This window comes from Dipteris shenzhenensis, chromosome 31 (genome assembly GCF_047967505.1).
Source record: "Dipteris shenzhenensis isolate YYH24624 ecotype China chromosome 31, Dip_SZ_1.0, whole genome shotgun sequence".
In the NCBI taxonomy this organism is placed as follows: domain Eukaryota; kingdom Viridiplantae; phylum Streptophyta; class Polypodiopsida; order Gleicheniales; family Dipteridaceae; genus Dipteris; species Dipteris shenzhenensis.
Window position 1 is genome coordinate 19,981,018 of NC_141626.1, and position 17,793 is coordinate 19,998,810.

A 17,793-nucleotide genomic window follows, 5' to 3' on the forward strand; every position below is an offset into this window, starting at 1 on the left:
GAAAAAGCAACTGCTGCTTTTCATTGATTTTTACTGCTTTTACTGCTTCTTTTACTCCGCTTTGGAGAAAAGAAGGCCGCGTGTGCACAAAAAGCAGGTGCTTTTTTGGGAGAAGCAAATGTTTCTCGTGAAAAGCAAGTGCTTTTTGCATTGAGAATTCTGAGCAAGAGATTGGAAGCACGTCAAGGATGACGACAATATGAACGTCTTTCCCACTTGATAGATCACAGAGAAAAAGAAGAAAACAGCCCAAGAGGGGCGATACAAATTTGTGCCTCCTGAAATTTGCGCCTCAACTCCTACCCTCCAGACAGGAGTGCCCCACCGTCCTGGATGTGTATTAGTTCACAAACAGGAGCACCCCACCTTCTCGAGCAAGAATCAGGTCACAATTGGTGCAGCTCACCCTCCAACACTCGAACTGATACAGAAATAAGTGCGCCTGCTAGCCTTGGACTGTTTCCACCAAGGAAAGTGGAAATCCTATGCTTTGATACCACTGAAACCGGACAGAAACCCTAAAACGAATCTGTATTCAGCTTTGAAACCCTAAAAACGAATCATTGTTGGTAGAAACGCAGCCCGGATCTTCGATTTGCAGCAGATAATCACCAAGATAGTGTTGCGCGTGTTGCGTCTCCTTCTCTCCCTCTGTCCTATTGTGAAAAATCTTTGAGATCAGTGCTGCAATTCTGATTTTCAGATTCAGTTTGTGTTCTCTAGTTTCTATCGCGAAGTTCTTGTGAAATATTGCAAAAATATTGCGTGGAAGTAGTAATCTCTGCTCTTTCTCTCCCTCTCTCAGGTTGTTTTGATTCCTAGAAGAAATCTATTGCTGCTCCTTGTCAGATGAAGCTATTAGATGCTGTTTTTCCTTGTTATTTATGAAATTCGAAATCTAGGGCCCAGAAATAAGGGTTGGACCCCCCCCGAAGGTCTTTATTGCAATAGAATAATACTTAGTACAACTGGCTCTGAAAAGAGCATGAAGCTGAGTACAACTCTTGGATGAATCTGGAAGGCCTGGGGCCTTTCTTTTATAGACTAGGCCTAACAAAAAGCTAGGGCCTGCTTTCTACAAGCTACTTTTACAAAAAAAACCAAGCTTTTTAGGCTGTCTTTTTAAATCTGGTGCTTTTGGTGCCTTTTTTATCTCGTGGGCCCTCCTTTTAAAGAGGTGCCCCGCTTGTCCATGCTTTTAAGCCTCGTGGGACCTGTTTTTTGTGCATTTCTCCCCACTCTTGGGTTCTTTTTGCAGTTTCTTAGGCCCTATACATTGCACAAACACTTTAACCCATTAAAGGTTAGTGAAATGCATGCATTCCTAGTTCTTCAGCTAATCCTAGTCCCTTGTGGGCATCCCCACAGTTCTCTTTACTAATGCAAAGCAAAAGTAAAACAAGAAAGTTAACCAAAGTCAACTTTCTTGACCATCGCCAAATAAAGATTCCTCTTTATGTCTTGGGAGAAGTACCAATTTGGTGACAAACTTCTACTGAAAGCTAAAAACAGTGAAAGAAAGCTTCTAACTGGGCTGGAGGAAGATCTCCCTATGCTAACGCATCCTGAAGGGATCGCCACAAGGAGGATCGGAAAAAACAAAAGCCTTAAATACACACACACACTTTTTTTTTGGGTGAAAACACACACACTCACTCACATGAATCCAAGAGCATGCCCAAACTCATCCTCTAAAACCAAAACACATAGTGCAGTTTCAATTTCACGATAGTCACAAGGTTGAAAACCAAAAACTCCATCTCGCATAGCAGGGACTAGCTACTCTGACATCCCCACCTATGTCATCGGCACCCAACGGTGGGTGTAGACATAGTATAAACCACACATTCAAATCTACACACCCACACATACTTAAGCATCCATTTATAAAAAGGTCTTTTGTAATGAGTTTCTGTTAGCACTCCGGAGGTGAAGGCCAAACTCAGCCATGACAAAGGCTGGCACTAAAGGAGAAGGCTTATCAAAAAGCGTAGCCCCCATTCTCTTCATTCAAGCTACAACTACTTATAGACACTATACGATTTTCCAAACGCACAACTAAGCAAAAAAAATGCTTAGACAATCTAGCTGATGGGCAACACACCACTTAAGATAGAACGAATTTACCACAATATCAACAAGCCGCAACATGAACGAAGACTTCACAAGGTGAAATTTGCACGTCTGCTAATAGAGCAGGAACGTACACCTAGATGAACCCCAGATCATGCCTTCTCTAAAAACACAACACATTGTGTAGTTTCAATCTTATGATAGTCATAGGGTTGAAAACCATAAACTCCATCATGCATAGCAAGGAATAGCTACTATGACATCCCCAGCAATCTCATGGCCGCCCAACGGTGGGTGTAGACCATAGTATAAAAATATGCTCTCACACGTACGGATCCATCCACCCACACATACTTGGCATCAATTTATACAAAGGTCTTTGTACTGAGCTATGTCAGTACTTTGGAGTTGAAGTGTAGACTCAGTAGTGACAAACACTCGCACTAAAGGAGAAGGCTAATCAAAAGTAGTCCACATTCTCTTCATGCAAGCTACAACTGCTTGTGAAGACTATATAATTTTGTTCTAGTCCCTCCAAATGAGCAGCTAAGCAAAAAAAGCGCTTAGACTATATATACATACAAAAAACCGCCCTCGAAAACATACATTCATACATACATGCATGCATGCATACATACATGCATATACATATACATATACGTATACGTATACGTATATATATATATATATATAGAGAGAGAGAGAGAGAGAGAGAGAGAGAGAGAGAGAGAGAGAAGACAGACAAATATGAATCCATGAACATGGCCAAACTCATCCTCTCAAAACACAACATATAGTGTAGTTTCAATCTCATGACAGTCATTCAGAAGGGGTAGTTGATGTGAGAAGCAATGTAACTCAAGAAGGCTGTGGCATGCTATCATTAGCTAATACATGTAGAAAAATGGGGAGTAGGGTGTGGAGGGAGGGGGGGGGGGGGAGGGGAGAGAGAGAGAGAGAGACTATTCAAGTCTTAGATTACAATCTCAAGAGAATTTGGTCCATGTCTCCCCTTGAACTTGCAACCTCAAGGCCAAATTGCCCTTCAGAATTGTACTCATGGAAAATCTTATGCATTCAAATGAAGCTCGCTACTTACCTACTGGATTTGCTGAGCTTTCTGCATTGTAGTTAGGGACGCAATGACACACCAACTGCAAAACAATCAAAAGACTAAAGTTCGAGTGAAATCCTATCTAGGAATCACTTAAAAATGTTAGAGACAGAACAAAAAGAGAGCTATAAATCCGTGTATATAAGAAACAAAGAGTCACATACTTGTTAAAATGGATATTTCATTATGCATTTCATTTTTCCATTATACACACACGTACAAATCTCACGGTATGCACCCTTTCCTTAAACCACCCTTGGGATGCTTTTTCACACTAGAGGCCAATCATGTGTCAGCCGTTGCATCTCTACATTTATCCAGACTATTTATGAGTCTCTCTCATCTTCACATTGTGAGAGCGCCAGAGGAGCACTTTCTTTTCCATTGCCCAGTCTACTATGAGATTCGTGGACGATACCATTGCCTTTTCAGAGACGGATTCAAGGGCCTATCCAAATTCCTCCTATACCCAGACCAGAGATGCCTGGCAGCTTTTATTCACGAGGCGGTCCGACATAGAGATCGTCTCATCAGATCGAGGAGACATAAGCAAGGGACCGTGCCCAACTCCTCCCAGAGTACGATCATAGAGTTCTTTCAAGCAAAACAGGTTGCTGTCACTATTAGTAGGAGAGGCTAAGACCCTGACACTGAGACACGACGAACCAGGCAAAGGACAGATGCACATATCACACTCACTGACATCTCCTCTCTCTTCAGGCCTGGGGTGCAGCCGATTGAGGTTACAGTGGCGCTCGTCAGACATCGGGTAGCGGCCACCACAGGAGGGCACGACAGGTTACTCATCCAGATAGTAGACAGAGATCCAATATTGGCTTCCTGCCTGCACTGCGTAGTCCGACCGTCAAATGTATAATCTTGATGTTCTATATGCCTATTGTATTGTATTGGATCAGACTATGTCTCCACATGAGGATGATGATGCCACGATGGCTGCTTAGGTTTAGGGTGGACATGTACTATGATATCACTGACTATGTCTACACACAGATTTCTAGCATGGGTTAGGATGCTCGCTTAGTAGCTCCACCCTTTTGCTCACTGTATTAGGTTTTTCTTTAGTCTCATAGACCCATCGGTCTTTAGCAAACTTTGATAAACTTTCTTTTTTTCTTTCTTCTCTCTCTCTCTTTTAGAGTTGGAGCCCAACCGACAGGGGTTACTATAGCCCTTGTTAGGCGTAGAGTTATGACCAAGAGACGTCACACAGCCCCACCTGTGAGCGGCCGACAACACTCTATCGCCGATTTCATGCCTCCATTGCCTCATCCACCCTGATGTCCTGATGATGATGATGACGATGACGAGATTGATATGTAGTCGACCACTGACATAACTATGTTGTACTTAGTACTTAGTACTACCATTTGCATTTTTTGCATTCTGTATTGGTGTGGATGCTCGTTTAGTAGCTCCACCCTCACAGCTCGTTTGTACCAGGATTTTCACAATCTCATAGACCCATCGGTCTTCCGAAGACTTTAATAAGCTCTCTCTCTCTCTCTCTCTATATATATATATACGTGTGATGATAGCCTATCTCTCGAGTGTGTAGTCATGGCCTTGCTAACTGGTTTTCTAGGGTCATGCCCACATGCAAGTACAAATCTCCCATATGTTCCATGCTGTAATGCTAGCCACTGTCTTCCACACATCATCCTCAAGAGCCAAGGGAGGACGGCGTTGGGTTGGAGGGGTTTCCTCGTGCAACTCAATCTGATGAATGCTCTGTCTATGTATCATGTAGGCTGGGGGAAACCTCATCAATGTGGAAGGCATGACCCCCCCTCCATCAACTAGGCCGCTATGTCCCAGGTAAAGTGGATATTCTGCATCCGAGTCACGATCCGAAGGGAACCTAGCCAGATCCTCTAGGCACTCGGGCAGCTCCAAAGGCAGTGCAGGATAGAATACAAGACACCCTCCGTGCAACTATAAGAACACACATCCACCCTCATCTGCTCCAACCAAGGGCCAATGAGCAGAATCTCGTGAGCAGTCAACCATAAGAAGTATGAGACCTTCCACGGTCGAAGGCTGGACCAAAGCGTGCGTCCAATACCAAGAGCGCCCCTCTTGAGGATCCCCTCCAGTGTCTCTCTCAAAGGAGTCCAAGGTCGATGTCTCCATTTGTAGCTGTCGTCCATTCATGTTGTGTAGGAGAAGATGGATATCTCCTCCACTTCTCCGTGTGACCTACCCTGGACGGCCAGAATGTCATCCTGCTTCAACATGTATCCACTTGCTTGGTACTATTTCTTTTTGTTTTTCAATAGTATGCTTATTAAGAAATGAAATGTTTTCCTGCTGTTTAGTTACGGACAATGGGGACTAGGTCTAGCATTTGAGGGTGGACCCCCTTGCTTGGGGTTATGGGCATTAGTGACCCACAAGAGTGATGGCCTCTCTTTGAGAGGAACATCTAGGAACCACACCCCACCTGAGTACCCAAACATGGGACCAATGCACAGATTGCATACCGACCTAGGAACCATTCAAGAGAATGTTCCCTGAGCTTTGGGTGTGGGCCTGACAGCATGCCAAGAGTAATGGAGATACATGATAAGACGACAAACAAATGAGCTCAGTATGGCTCAGTTATGACCTTAGAGTACGTCAATAGATAGTCTAAGCTGTTAGGAACCCGTGGGTGCGATCAGAATTAAATTCTGTCAAGAACCAAGAAGAGAAGGTGTACCCCATCATCGGCAAGCTTCGGGTACACATCCAAGGGTACTTGGATCATCTACCCTTCATGGTGGCACCACTTCAAGGATCAGATGTAATTCTCGGCATGCCTTGGCATAAGCAAGTCAACCCCCGAATCGATTATGTGAAGAATATTCTAACCCTCCAACATAAGGGTAGAGATGTGAGCATTACAGCGAGAGTTTCAGGAAACACCATTCCTATGGTAAGTCATGCACGATCTCCCAATTTGCTTAAGAAAGGAGTATGTTCTTTTCTAGTGTTTGTACGCGATAAGCAACCAAGTGAAGAAAAGTCAGATCCTCTCACAAAAGAAAGATTAGATTTCCTTCAGGAATTCTCTAGTTGCTTCTCTCAGGAACTTCCTAGTCACCTCCCTCCTGAGAGACCAGAGGATCACAAAATTGACATAGTTCCAGGGTCTTCACCTCCAAATAGACCCCCATATAGAGTTAGTCAATCTCAACAAGATGAAATCTTCAAGCAAGTCCAAAAACTCTTGGACAAGGGATTGATCCAACCCAGTAGTTCTTCTTTTTGCTCTCCTGTCTTACTAGTCCAAAAGAAGGATAAAACCTTCAGGATGTGCATAGACTATAGAGCCTTAAACAAACAGACGGTTAAGAATCGTTTCCCAATTCCTCGTATAGACAATATCTTTGATCGTTTAGGAGGATTTGAAATTTTCAGCCGTATAGATCTTAAGAGTGGCTACCATCAGGTACGAGTTGTACCTGAGGACATTCATAAAACAACCTTCCGAACCACATTTGGGCTGTATGAATATATGGTAATGCCATTTGGCCTTACTAATGCCCCAACCACGTTCAATCGACTGATGGAACGGTTGTTCAGGAACTATAGACAGTTCACTGCCGTCTTCTTTGATGACATCCTCATTTTCAGCAAGAATAAGGAAGAGCATAAGGAACATCTAAAGATTGTATTTCAAATCTTAGCTGAAAATGCTCTTCACATCAATGAGAAGAAAAGTGAGTTCTTTCTTCCTGAGATTCACTATCTTGGTCACATTATCTCACGAGAAGGTGTCCGTATGGACCCAGCCAAGATACAGACAATTGTAGAGTGGCCTGACTTGAAGAATGCCCATGAGGTAAGGTCTTTTCTAGGCCTATGCTCATATTACCGAAGGTTTATTTGGCATTTTGCTGAACTTGCAGCCCCTCTACATGATCTCACTAAGAAAAATCTGAAGTTCAGATGGACCCAAAAAGAAAAGAACTCTTTTAATGCTCTAAAGCATATGCCCTGACTACAGCTCCTGTACTTATCATTCCTGACTTAAGGAAACCATTCCTAGTAGCAGCTGATGCCAGTGGCGATTGCCTTGGGGCTTCTCTTACCCAGGATGGTCATGCTGTGGCCTTTGAAAGCCGACGACTAAGAGATGCTGAACTTCATTATGATATCTATGAAAAAGAACTCTTGGCTGTAATTCATGCTCTCAAACTTTGGAAACATTATCTTTTAGGGATAGATTTTCTTGTAAAAACTGATCATGAAAGTCTTAAATATTTTCTAACTCAACCTCTGATCAGAGAGAGACATATGAAATGGTCTACCTTTCTGCAATCATTTCATTTTCAGATACAATATACTCCTGGAAAAGAGAATGTAGTGGCTGATGCCCTTTCTCGTAGACCACGGCTTCACCATATTTCAGTTCCCTATCATGATGAGCTAACAGCCCTCAATGAATTCTATGAGGGAGATGCTGATTTTGCTCAGCCATGGGCACATTTGAAAGATGGAGGCACCCATCATGCCTACCACATCAGGGATGGCTATTTATTCATGGAGAACAAACTATGTATCACAAAGCAGCTTAGATCTAAAGTGATGGAGGAAAGCCATAACCCACCCTATGCTGGTCATAGGGGTATTGTGGCCACTTTTTCAGCCATGGATAAATTTTTCTACTCGCCTAATATGAAAAAGGACACTGCTGCCTACATTTCAGCTTGTCTCGCATGTCAAAAAGCTAAGTATGAGAGAGGAAAACCCAAGGATTTACTTCAGCCCCTACCCATTCCTGAGAGACCATGGGAACACATCACCATGGACTTCATTACAGGAATTCCCAGGACCAATCAAAATCATGACATGATTTGGGTGATAGTAGATCGATTCAGCAAGCAAGCCCACTTCATTCCTTGCAGAAAGAATCTCAAGGCACCTGAAGCTGCCCATTTATTTATTAGACACATCTTTAGACACCACGGCATGCCCAAGTCTATAGTATCAGATAGAGACTCAAAGTTCACTAGTAACTTCTGGCAGGCTTTGTTTGAGAACCTTGGAACTCTTCTAAGTTTCTCCTCAGCTTTTCATCCTCAAACGGATGGCCAAACTGAAGTTACGAATAGTACACTCTTGGATTTGCTGAAATTTTATGTGCATGACCAGCAAACCTTTTGGGAGAAATTCCTTCCTCTTGTGGAGTTTGCTTATAACAACACAATTCATTCCTCCACTGGAAAAGCTCCTTTCGAAATTGTATATGGTAGATCTTTACCAACTCCACTCATGCAAACAAAAGAGAAAATCTTTGCCGCTGATCAATTCGTGGAGGATTATGACTCTGCTTATGCCACAGTTCGAGCAGCCATTCAAAAGGCACAGGAGAAACAAAGAGCAACTGCAAATAAAAGACGGAGGGCGTTTGCAGTGAAAGAAGGCCAATGGGTCTTATTGAAATTTGAGAAAGCCCGGTTAAACCAAAGTGGGCAAAAAGCGTATCTACTTCAAGCTATCCTTTCGATATTATGGTCCTTTTCAGGTGTTGCAGGTAATAAATGATGTCTCAGTCCGATTGAGACTTCCAGAGCATTGGAAGATCCACAATGTCTTCCACGTAAGCTTGGTGAAACCCTTCATTGGGGAACCACCTCAAGAGCCCACACTGGACGATGCACCTGAAGTAGAGGACACTAAGATCTTGTTGATCCCAGAGCAAATTATTTTGCATAACTTCACTACGGGACGTCGAGGCACGACTCGCAAAATGTACGTTTTGAAGTTCAGATGGCTCCCATCCACCGATGCCCAATGGGTGGACAGAGCCACATTTCAGGAGTGTCCTGAAATCCTGGATGCTTATGAGGAAGCATTTCAGTTGCGGACAACCGAATGAAAGACGGAGGGAATGTCATCCTGCTTCAACATGTATCCACTTGCTTGGTACTATTTCTTTTTGTTTTTCAATAGTATGCTTATTAAGAAATGAAATGTTTTCCTACTGTTCAGTTACGGACCAATGGGGACTAGGTCTAGCATTTGAGGGTGGACCCCCTTGCTTGGGGTTATGGGCATTAGTGACCCACAAGAGTGATGGCCTCTCTTTGAGAGGGACATCTAGAAACCACACCCCACCTGAGTACCCAAACATGGGACCAATCAAATGCACAGATTGCATACCGACCTAGGAACCATTCAAGAGAATGTTCCCTGAGCTTTGGGTGTGGGCCTAGAAGCATGCCAAGAGTAATGGAGATACAAGATAAGACGACAAACAAATGAGCTCAGTATGGCTCAGTTATGACCTTAGAGTACGTCAATAGATAGTCTAAGCTGTTAGGAACCCGTGGGTGCGCAACTTTGAAATTTTAGGGTTTTTGGGAGTGACGTGGCAGCTGACACGTGGCAGACTGCCACATGGAAACTGAGCTGGCAGGTCAGTCCACCTGTCCCACACATGTGGCAGCATGCATGGCAAGTGGCAGGGCATGCAGGCCAAGTGTTTGGCCCCAAATCTGGTAGATTTGGGGCAGGTGGTGGGCTGTCCTCTTTGGGACTGCAGCCCACCAAAAATCTGGGACAAGTGTCCACCTTCCACTCTAGGTCTAGGAGGGGGGCTGAGCCTATAAAAGAAGGCCTCTCCCCTTCATTCCACACATGAAAATTTCGTCACTTTTCTTCTCCCTCCTTTTGGATGATGCAGTAGAACCTCTCCAGCTCCTTGCGTGCAGCCAGCTTCTCCCCAGGCCATTCTCTCACCTCAGCAAATGTCATCCTGCTTCAACATGTATCCACTTGCTTGGTACTATTTCTTTTTGTTTTTCAATAGTATGCTTATTAAGAAATGAAATGTTTTCCTACTGTTCAGTTACGGACCAATGGGGACTAGGTCTAGCATTTGAGGGTGGACCCCCTTGCTTGGGGTTATGGGCATTAGTGACCCACAAGAGTGATGGCCTCTCTTTGAGAGGGACATCTCGAAACCACACCCCACCTGAGTACCCAAACATGGGACCAATCAAATGCATAGATTGCATACTGACCTAGGAACCATTCAAGAGAATGTTCCCTGAGCTTTGGGTGTGGGCCTGGAAGCATGCCAAGAGTAATGGAGATACAAGATAAGACGACAAACAAATGAGCTCAGTATGGCTCAGTTATGACCTTAGAGTACGTCAATAGATAGTCTAAGCTGTTAGGAACCCGTGGGTGCGATCAGAATTAAATTCTGACAACTTTGAAATTTTAGGGTTTTTGGGAGTGACGTGGCAGCTGACACGTGGCAGACTGCCACATGGAATCTGAGCTGGCAGGTCAGTCCACCTGTCCCACACATGTGGCAGCATGCATGGCAAGTGGCAGGGCATGCAGGCCAAGTGTTTGGCCCCAAATCTGGTAGATTTGGGGCAGGTGGTGGGCTGTCCTCTTTGGGACTGCAGCCCACCAAAAATCTGGGACAAGTGTCCACCTTCCACTCTAGGTCTAGGAGGGGGGCTGAGCCTATAAAAGAAGGCCTCTCCCCTTCATTCCACACATGAAAATTTCGTCACTTTTCTTCTCCCTCCTTTTGGATGATGCAGTAGAACCTCTCCAGCTCCTTGGGTGCAGCCAGCTTCTCCCCAGGCCATTCTCTCACCTCAGCAACACTTTCTCTCTCTACAACAGCACATTCTCTCTCTACAGTTCCAGCCCCTCCTCTCCAGAAATCTGCCCCCTCTCAGCTCTTCTGGAACAGCAGCAGAATCTTCTCTCCTTCACCTAACCTGGAGCAGCCACAGCCCCTTTCTCTCTCCTGCTGCAGTCTTTCTCTCTCTACTGCAGAATTTCTATCTCTACTGTTCCAGCCCATTTCCCTTGCAGAAATCTGCCTTTCTGTGCACCTCTGGAACAGCAGCAGCTCCTCTCTTACATCTCCTCCCTTGGGATCAGCATTGGCACTCTCTCTCTACAGCTATCACTCCATAAAAGCTTTCTCTCTCTAGCCTACAGGCTGTTTTTCTAAGCTGTTCTCATTCCAGCCCCATTTCCACACTCCCCTCACCCAAGGTAGCTTCAAAGGCATCAAGGACTTCATCTACAAAAGGGTCAAGTCACGAAGGGAGCCTGTATTGTCAAGTTTATCTCATTTATAGCACTATTTCATGTTGTCTCTACTATCTTTCTAGAAACTAGTGCTTGTCTCTAATGTTGGATGTAAGTGGTGATTATTGCAGGCTTCTTCCTTGTGGATTGGGCAAGCCAAGAGTTGAAACCTGAGCTTGGAGTCCTCTTTTTTTGTTGTCTACCTTGTACATATGCTCTTGAGTCTTGTATATAGGTCCTAGGTTTTCACTGAGTTCATCAGTTTGGAAGGTGTATTGCACCTTGGTCTTGTATCTCCATTTTCAAGAATAAAGTGAGCCTGGATAAGGGGGGGGGCCGTCTTGGCCCCTCAATCATATTGCATTTTCCAATGATGTCACTTTGTGTTTAAGCTGTATAAGTCTTAATTCCAGCTTAATTGCAAACTCTTAAGTTCAAGTATATGTGTTTGGCAACTCGCAATCATCTCATTCAAATGCCTCTGCAAAATCCGTTGTCTGAATTGATAGAAAGCACCGAGTAGTTTACAATGGCACTAGCAACAAAGGAAGACCAGAGGAGTTGGTATCATCAGACATGCAGACAGTTTGTGGGCCTTCGACTCCACATGGAGATTTCCTCCTTTTCAAAACAGCCTGGAGGCCCCATCGGTCACCCTCACCTATCCAAGTCATCAGGGAGCACTTTGCCATTAGATGCCCCGTGTATTATGAGATCCAGACGACACCTTTATCTATTCAAAGACAAAATTTGGACTGATCCACCCCAATCAAATACATGTGGCGACTTTCTTAGACAAGACCCGACAAAGAGATCGACTGCTTAGACGACAGAGATGAGATTGATGAAGGCCAACCAGAGGACGATCATTGATTTCTTCCTTTTGGGTGACACAGACTAGCGGTCATGGCCGAGAAAACATAGCCGAGACCTAGAGAGTACGACACCATTGGCCCACCAATGGGTTGACACACATGAGGACCAGAGATATCCCTCTCTACTCTCTAATCCAAAATCTTTTAGCCAACATGCTACATTCAACATCAAACTAGACACTCAAAACATAAATTCAAAAAATTGCTAAAAACCTCTTAAATTGAAAGAGCAAAGATTAGTATGTAGAAGATCAAAGAAAAAATTTAGAGAAACATAAATTCAAAAAATTGCTAAAAACCTCTTAAGTTGAAAGAGCAAAGATTAGTATGTAGAAGCTCAAAGGAAAAGTAGAATTTACCTGATGCCCATAAAGATTGAAATCGACCCAAGTTTTTGCAGAGCGACCTTCTGGGCATCCTAGAACCCTATACAAGATGCAAAACAAGTAAAAATTAAGCCCCGTCACCCTTGTGTGTCTTGAGAAGATAGTTAATTCTCTACGCTCCAAATGCATACTCTTATGTAAAATGACACATGAGCTATTACCTCATCAAGGTAGAAAGAGGCTATCACTAAGTCCATGATTTGCACCCTCATTTCCCTCCCTATAGCCCCCTTTCTCAAAAACTACCCTGTTTGCACAAAGCTTAGTACTCATATGTCTATCTCAATCAAAAAGCATGCTACTTACTTGGTACAAAGATAAGAAAAGGCAATACATGCACTAAATCTATCCTACAATAAATCCTAACTTAGTTGCCCAAGTCTCAACCCAAAGGACCAGCCCAACTTAAAGAGGAAAAAAATCAAACCATCATTTGATGCACAACTCTTGTCCAAGATGGTCAAAGCAAGATATGCAAAAGTTGACAACTCGGCTCAAGAAATTAATACCACTCAAATGTGCCCCCCCCAAAAAGAAAAAAAAAGTCACACTCCAAGTGCTTAAATTTGTCCTATGTTAATCATGAGCCATCTTGAGATCACCCTAGCTCCACTCCCATACAACTCTAAGCATCAAATCTCAAACATATCTAAGCCCTAGAGTGTAAGAGCAAAACTTAGGTTTCTCATCCTCACATATAAAGGATGAGCCATGGTCCCACCATCTAAGAGCATCAGCCCTTCCATACGTGCCATGCTACCAAGCTACTAACCAGCTCTAAAGACATGCCTAAGGCCTGAAGTTGAGAAAAAAACTTGAGGTATAAGAGGATTAAGCCTTCCAATTGCATCCAAAGGCCATAGCATGAGCTAGCAATTAGGATGGGATTAGGTCTAACAGAGGACCCTTTAAAAGGTCTAATATGGCTTCAACTTACGACCTTGGTTTACTCTGAGCTTAGGTTTAGCTACCTAATAGCATGTTTCAGTCCACACTCCCAGAAACGAAGAGAGTGAAAGTACAAAGCGAGCTCACATAGCATTAATTCGGCACCATAACCAAACTTTAGGGAAACCCTAGAGTAACCTTAAAAATGCTCTAAACGTGAATGAGCACTTGAAGAAGACACGAAAGCACAATAGCCTTGGAGGCAATGCAAAATGAGTGTATTGCTATGAAGCACACACTGACATGAATGTGCTCCATCTAAATGAGAAGCCAATAACATCAAGAAAAGACCTTAGTCTAAAAATCTAAAAGTAAGGATGAAACCTTAAGGGCTTAGATTTGTATAATTGAATTTTAATCACTTGAGCATCCTTTGTGGTCAATAACTTAGTCCTAAGCACGATGAGTGACACATGCATATAGATGTGATGAGCATCTAACACCACGTAGGTCTTATCCCAAATTGGTCACAAACATCCACTCATGAAGGACAAGCATTCCAAAAAACCGATAGCAATCACAAAGAAGAGACATTCCTCAGAGTTTCGAATTGTGGCATTATTTCTCAATTGGCAAAGTACGGCATGACTTGGCATTATGCACATCCTCATTGGCTCTTTTTAGATATTCCCATTGACTACGACCCACCCATGCTACTTTTGTGGTTTTACCATGTTAAGGATAATTTAGAGTTTGGGACTAGCTTTTGCTCCCCCTTTCCCTTTTCATTATGAGATATCCTGCATTTATTTTATTTAGTGAATGTGACTAAAACCTAATTAATACCTAACACAAAACCCCTAATGAGATGGTGTTAATGTGCCCTAACTTTAGTGAGCTTTGTGATGGAGATTATCTATTATGTTGTCTTCAGTTAGACAACATATCAAATCGAACTTGGTCTTGTAGATACCTTCTCAAGGGTAAGTTATCCTCTATATGCTTGGCTGACACATGGGAACACTGGATTCTCACCTATAACTATGCAACTAGATGTGTCACATAATGGGGCAGCATGTGTTCATGAATGACCAAGATCTTCCAGGAGGCCATGAAGCCATATGCTTTTCGAGATTGCTAAGTGACTACTAGCTAACCATCCTTAGTATACGCGAGAGCAGCCAATATGTTGCTTCTTATTGCGCCATGAGGCAAGGCTAAACAAAAAGTGAGGCACTGTCCTCTTCTATGGCACTTCAGGAGGGGGAGATCAGAGGTGTTGGTATGCACGCACAGAGAGATGGTTTGCAAGACTAGGGCCAAACATGGATAGACTACCCCCTTTCCAGTACAGCATGGATGCTCCTTTCTTTCTCCCCTCTTATCACACGAGGTCAACCAGGTTATCCGTGAGGATCTACTACAACTACACACATTCCGGACTTGGTTGGGCCCGAGTGATCTTCGAGTGAAGCTGGGCTTCTACAAAGATCACTTCTTACATATCACAGCGGAGGGTTTCATTGATCCACCAGGATACACGCAGATTCACCTACCCCACTCACTGAGGATCTCCCTTGGGCAATTTCGGGTCTCTTCACATAGACTTCGTATCCAGAGCGGCCGAGTAGAGCGGTTACTCCGGGAGAGGCGCATATGCACACTGTGTGACATGCAGGAGGTTGAGACAGTGGGGCATTTCATCCATCTTCAGGTGTCCTATTTACTATGAGATCCAAGGGCGTTTCTACTCTCTCTTCAGAGATAGTTATGGGATGTTGGCCCGTGTCCTCTCCTACCCAAACCAGCAATGTTTGGCTGGTTTCATTCATGAGATGCTCAAACACCGCGATAGGATACTCCGAGCACGGCGACAGGAGCAGACTTCTCCCTCAACTAATACCTCTCAGAGCTCTATCACGGAGTTCATTCAGCTAAACCACATAGACCCCCACGAGGTAAGACCTCGACATGACCATGACCCGGAGCCTGTTACCCGATAGCTCAGACAGAGGTTGACTCACAAATCACACTTGGGGACATCCCCTCCTTGTTTAGGGTCGGAGCCCGACCGACGGGGGTCACAGTGGCCTTGGTTAGACGCAGAGCTACGATCAGGAGACGTACCAGGACTGCACCCTTGAGGGGGCGACAACATTCTATTCCTGACCTCATGCCTCCACTGCCACAGCCTCATCCTTCCTGATGTCTCGTTGCTGACGATGATGATGATGATGGTTATGATGATGCGGACAATGATGCTGAGATTGATATATATATATAGTCGGGATATGACTATGTTGTACTTAGGACTTAGTACTGCCATTTTGCATTTTTTTGCATTCTGCATTGGTGTGGATGCTCGTTTACCGCAACATTAAAGCAAGTTCTCGAAGACCATGCATTACCGCAGCCTCATCTTCAACAAACAATGCTAGAGGGACGTGTCGAATGCCAACAACATCTTCCTTTGGGAATGACAAAGAAGGTCATCCTAGAGACTGTCAATAAAACTTTACAAGACAGAGACGAGAGCATGATTTCACGATCAACCTTGTACAAAATTTGGCGTAGAGATTTTTGCCATGTCAAGACACCATCAAAGCAAAGGATGTCAAAATGTAAGACATGTGATGAATTAAAAAATGCCATTGAACATAGTAAATGTGAGCAGCAGTGAGGAAGATATATTAAATGGCGATCAATCCATTTACATCATGTGCAGGATGCTCGAAAGTTGTATGCTTCTTGGAGAGAGGAAGCTATTTCACATGTCGATAAGTCCATGTGCATCACCATTCATGGCATGGACCAGAATACAACCACTTTGCCACGATATAGGCGTATCCCACCGGCATTGGAGGGCAAACGTGGACTAAAAACACACTTGTGTGGAGTATTAGTACATGGATACCGAATCTTTTGTGATGTATGGATTGATAGTTTGCATGACCATGATAGTAACCAGGTTGTTACATCAATCATGAAAGCAATAAGAAAGGTCAGAGATGCTCGCGGATGTTTGCCTAACACATTGCGAATACAAGCTGATAATTGTTGGAGAGAGAACAAGAACAATATCCATGAAGTAAAACCTGAAATGCTTTTGTGTACCCAAGACCCAATACACAATGCCCTTCAGATAATTATTCATCCTCTTGGCTTTGCTGTAATGATTCCACTTACCGACTCCCATAATCAGATTGACTACTTGCACTACATATGGTAATATAGGGATAAGATATATAAGCTGCTAATTAATTGCCTATAAAGTGTGGCATCCAAAGCTTCTAAATCGAAAGCTTAACTCCAGCTTCCGTAGGGTGCAAAGCTCTTGCATGTTCAACTTTTACAATACCTCAACTATAAAACCTTTAATCACTTCAGCACTTATTTACAGCTCACAAAGCATATATCACAACCATTAACCATTGCATGATCACCATTTGGCATTTACCCATTTGTTCACAAACAAAACCACTGAAAAAGGGATGGAGGCTAGAATGCCCCTACTCAACAAACATAGACAAGTGCACCCGATTGGCCCCAAACACCATGGTGCCCCTTTCGGTATTTCTTTATATTTCACAGTGAAATGATTACAAGTTGCATCTGGGAGACCTTCCCTGCAACTGAGCATGCAGCCCAAATTCACTGAGCCTTTGCAAGGCTTTCAAGCATAGAACACCATCACATAAGTGCACTTAACCCATAGGCTCAATCCAAAGGCATTCTCTTTTTCGAGTGTAATTCCATCGGCTGTCCAGATGCAATCACACTGCACCCCAGCTGCACTCTCTTTGAGTGGTTTCCAGATGGCATTCACAAAGCTTTTCAAAGCTCCAAAATAAAATCAGCAAAGTACCCAACAAAAGAATGACTCATGTAGCACTGCCTGGGCACCTGTGAACCTAGAAAGAGGCGGCACATGAGGCCAACCAATAGCTTATGGTAAAAAGAAATTGCAACAACAAAATCACAACTCACCAAGCCCTGAAAACTTGAACTAAGTCCTCAATTGCCAAGAGGACATAGTAGCCAATGCCCAATTGCATTCTCAGCCAAAGAGAAGTGCAAAGGCATGAAGAAAGAGCATTTACAAGAGCCGACCAGCAAGAATTCCACTGAAAAATGCGAAAAAAAGCACTTCTGTCGCGAAGAAGTGAGAATTCTTGGGCTCAAAAGAAGCGTGCTTCAGAGAGGAATGCATTGAGAAGGTTTTGGAGAAGTTTCATCGCCGGAAAGTTCTCCAAACTGAGAAAAACCAGTCAACCAGCGCTTGGGACTACTCGAAATTCAACAGAAAGCTGTAGCTTTGCAAGAGGAGAGGCCCAAGAGGCTATAGAAGCAAAAAGGTCCAGAAAAAGCCACTTTTGCAAATTCGAGC

The 17,793-nt window shown here is 43.7% G+C and overlaps 1 protein-coding gene across 1 annotated transcript in view; it reads right to left on the reverse strand.

Moving 5' to 3' along the window:
- Positions 1-17,793, reverse strand: part of LOC147881169 (uncharacterized) — a 73,567-nt gene that overhangs the window by 25,773 nt on the left and 30,001 nt on the right. The window contains exons 3-4 of the mRNA XM_087369994.1: positions 12,492-12,558; positions 3,173-3,227 (exon numbers count right to left, since the gene is read on the reverse strand). Coding sequence (XP_087226120.1) covers positions 3,173-3,227; positions 12,492-12,558 — 122 coding nt within the window. The remainder of the gene's footprint in view (positions 1-3,172; positions 3,228-12,491; positions 12,559-17,793) is intronic.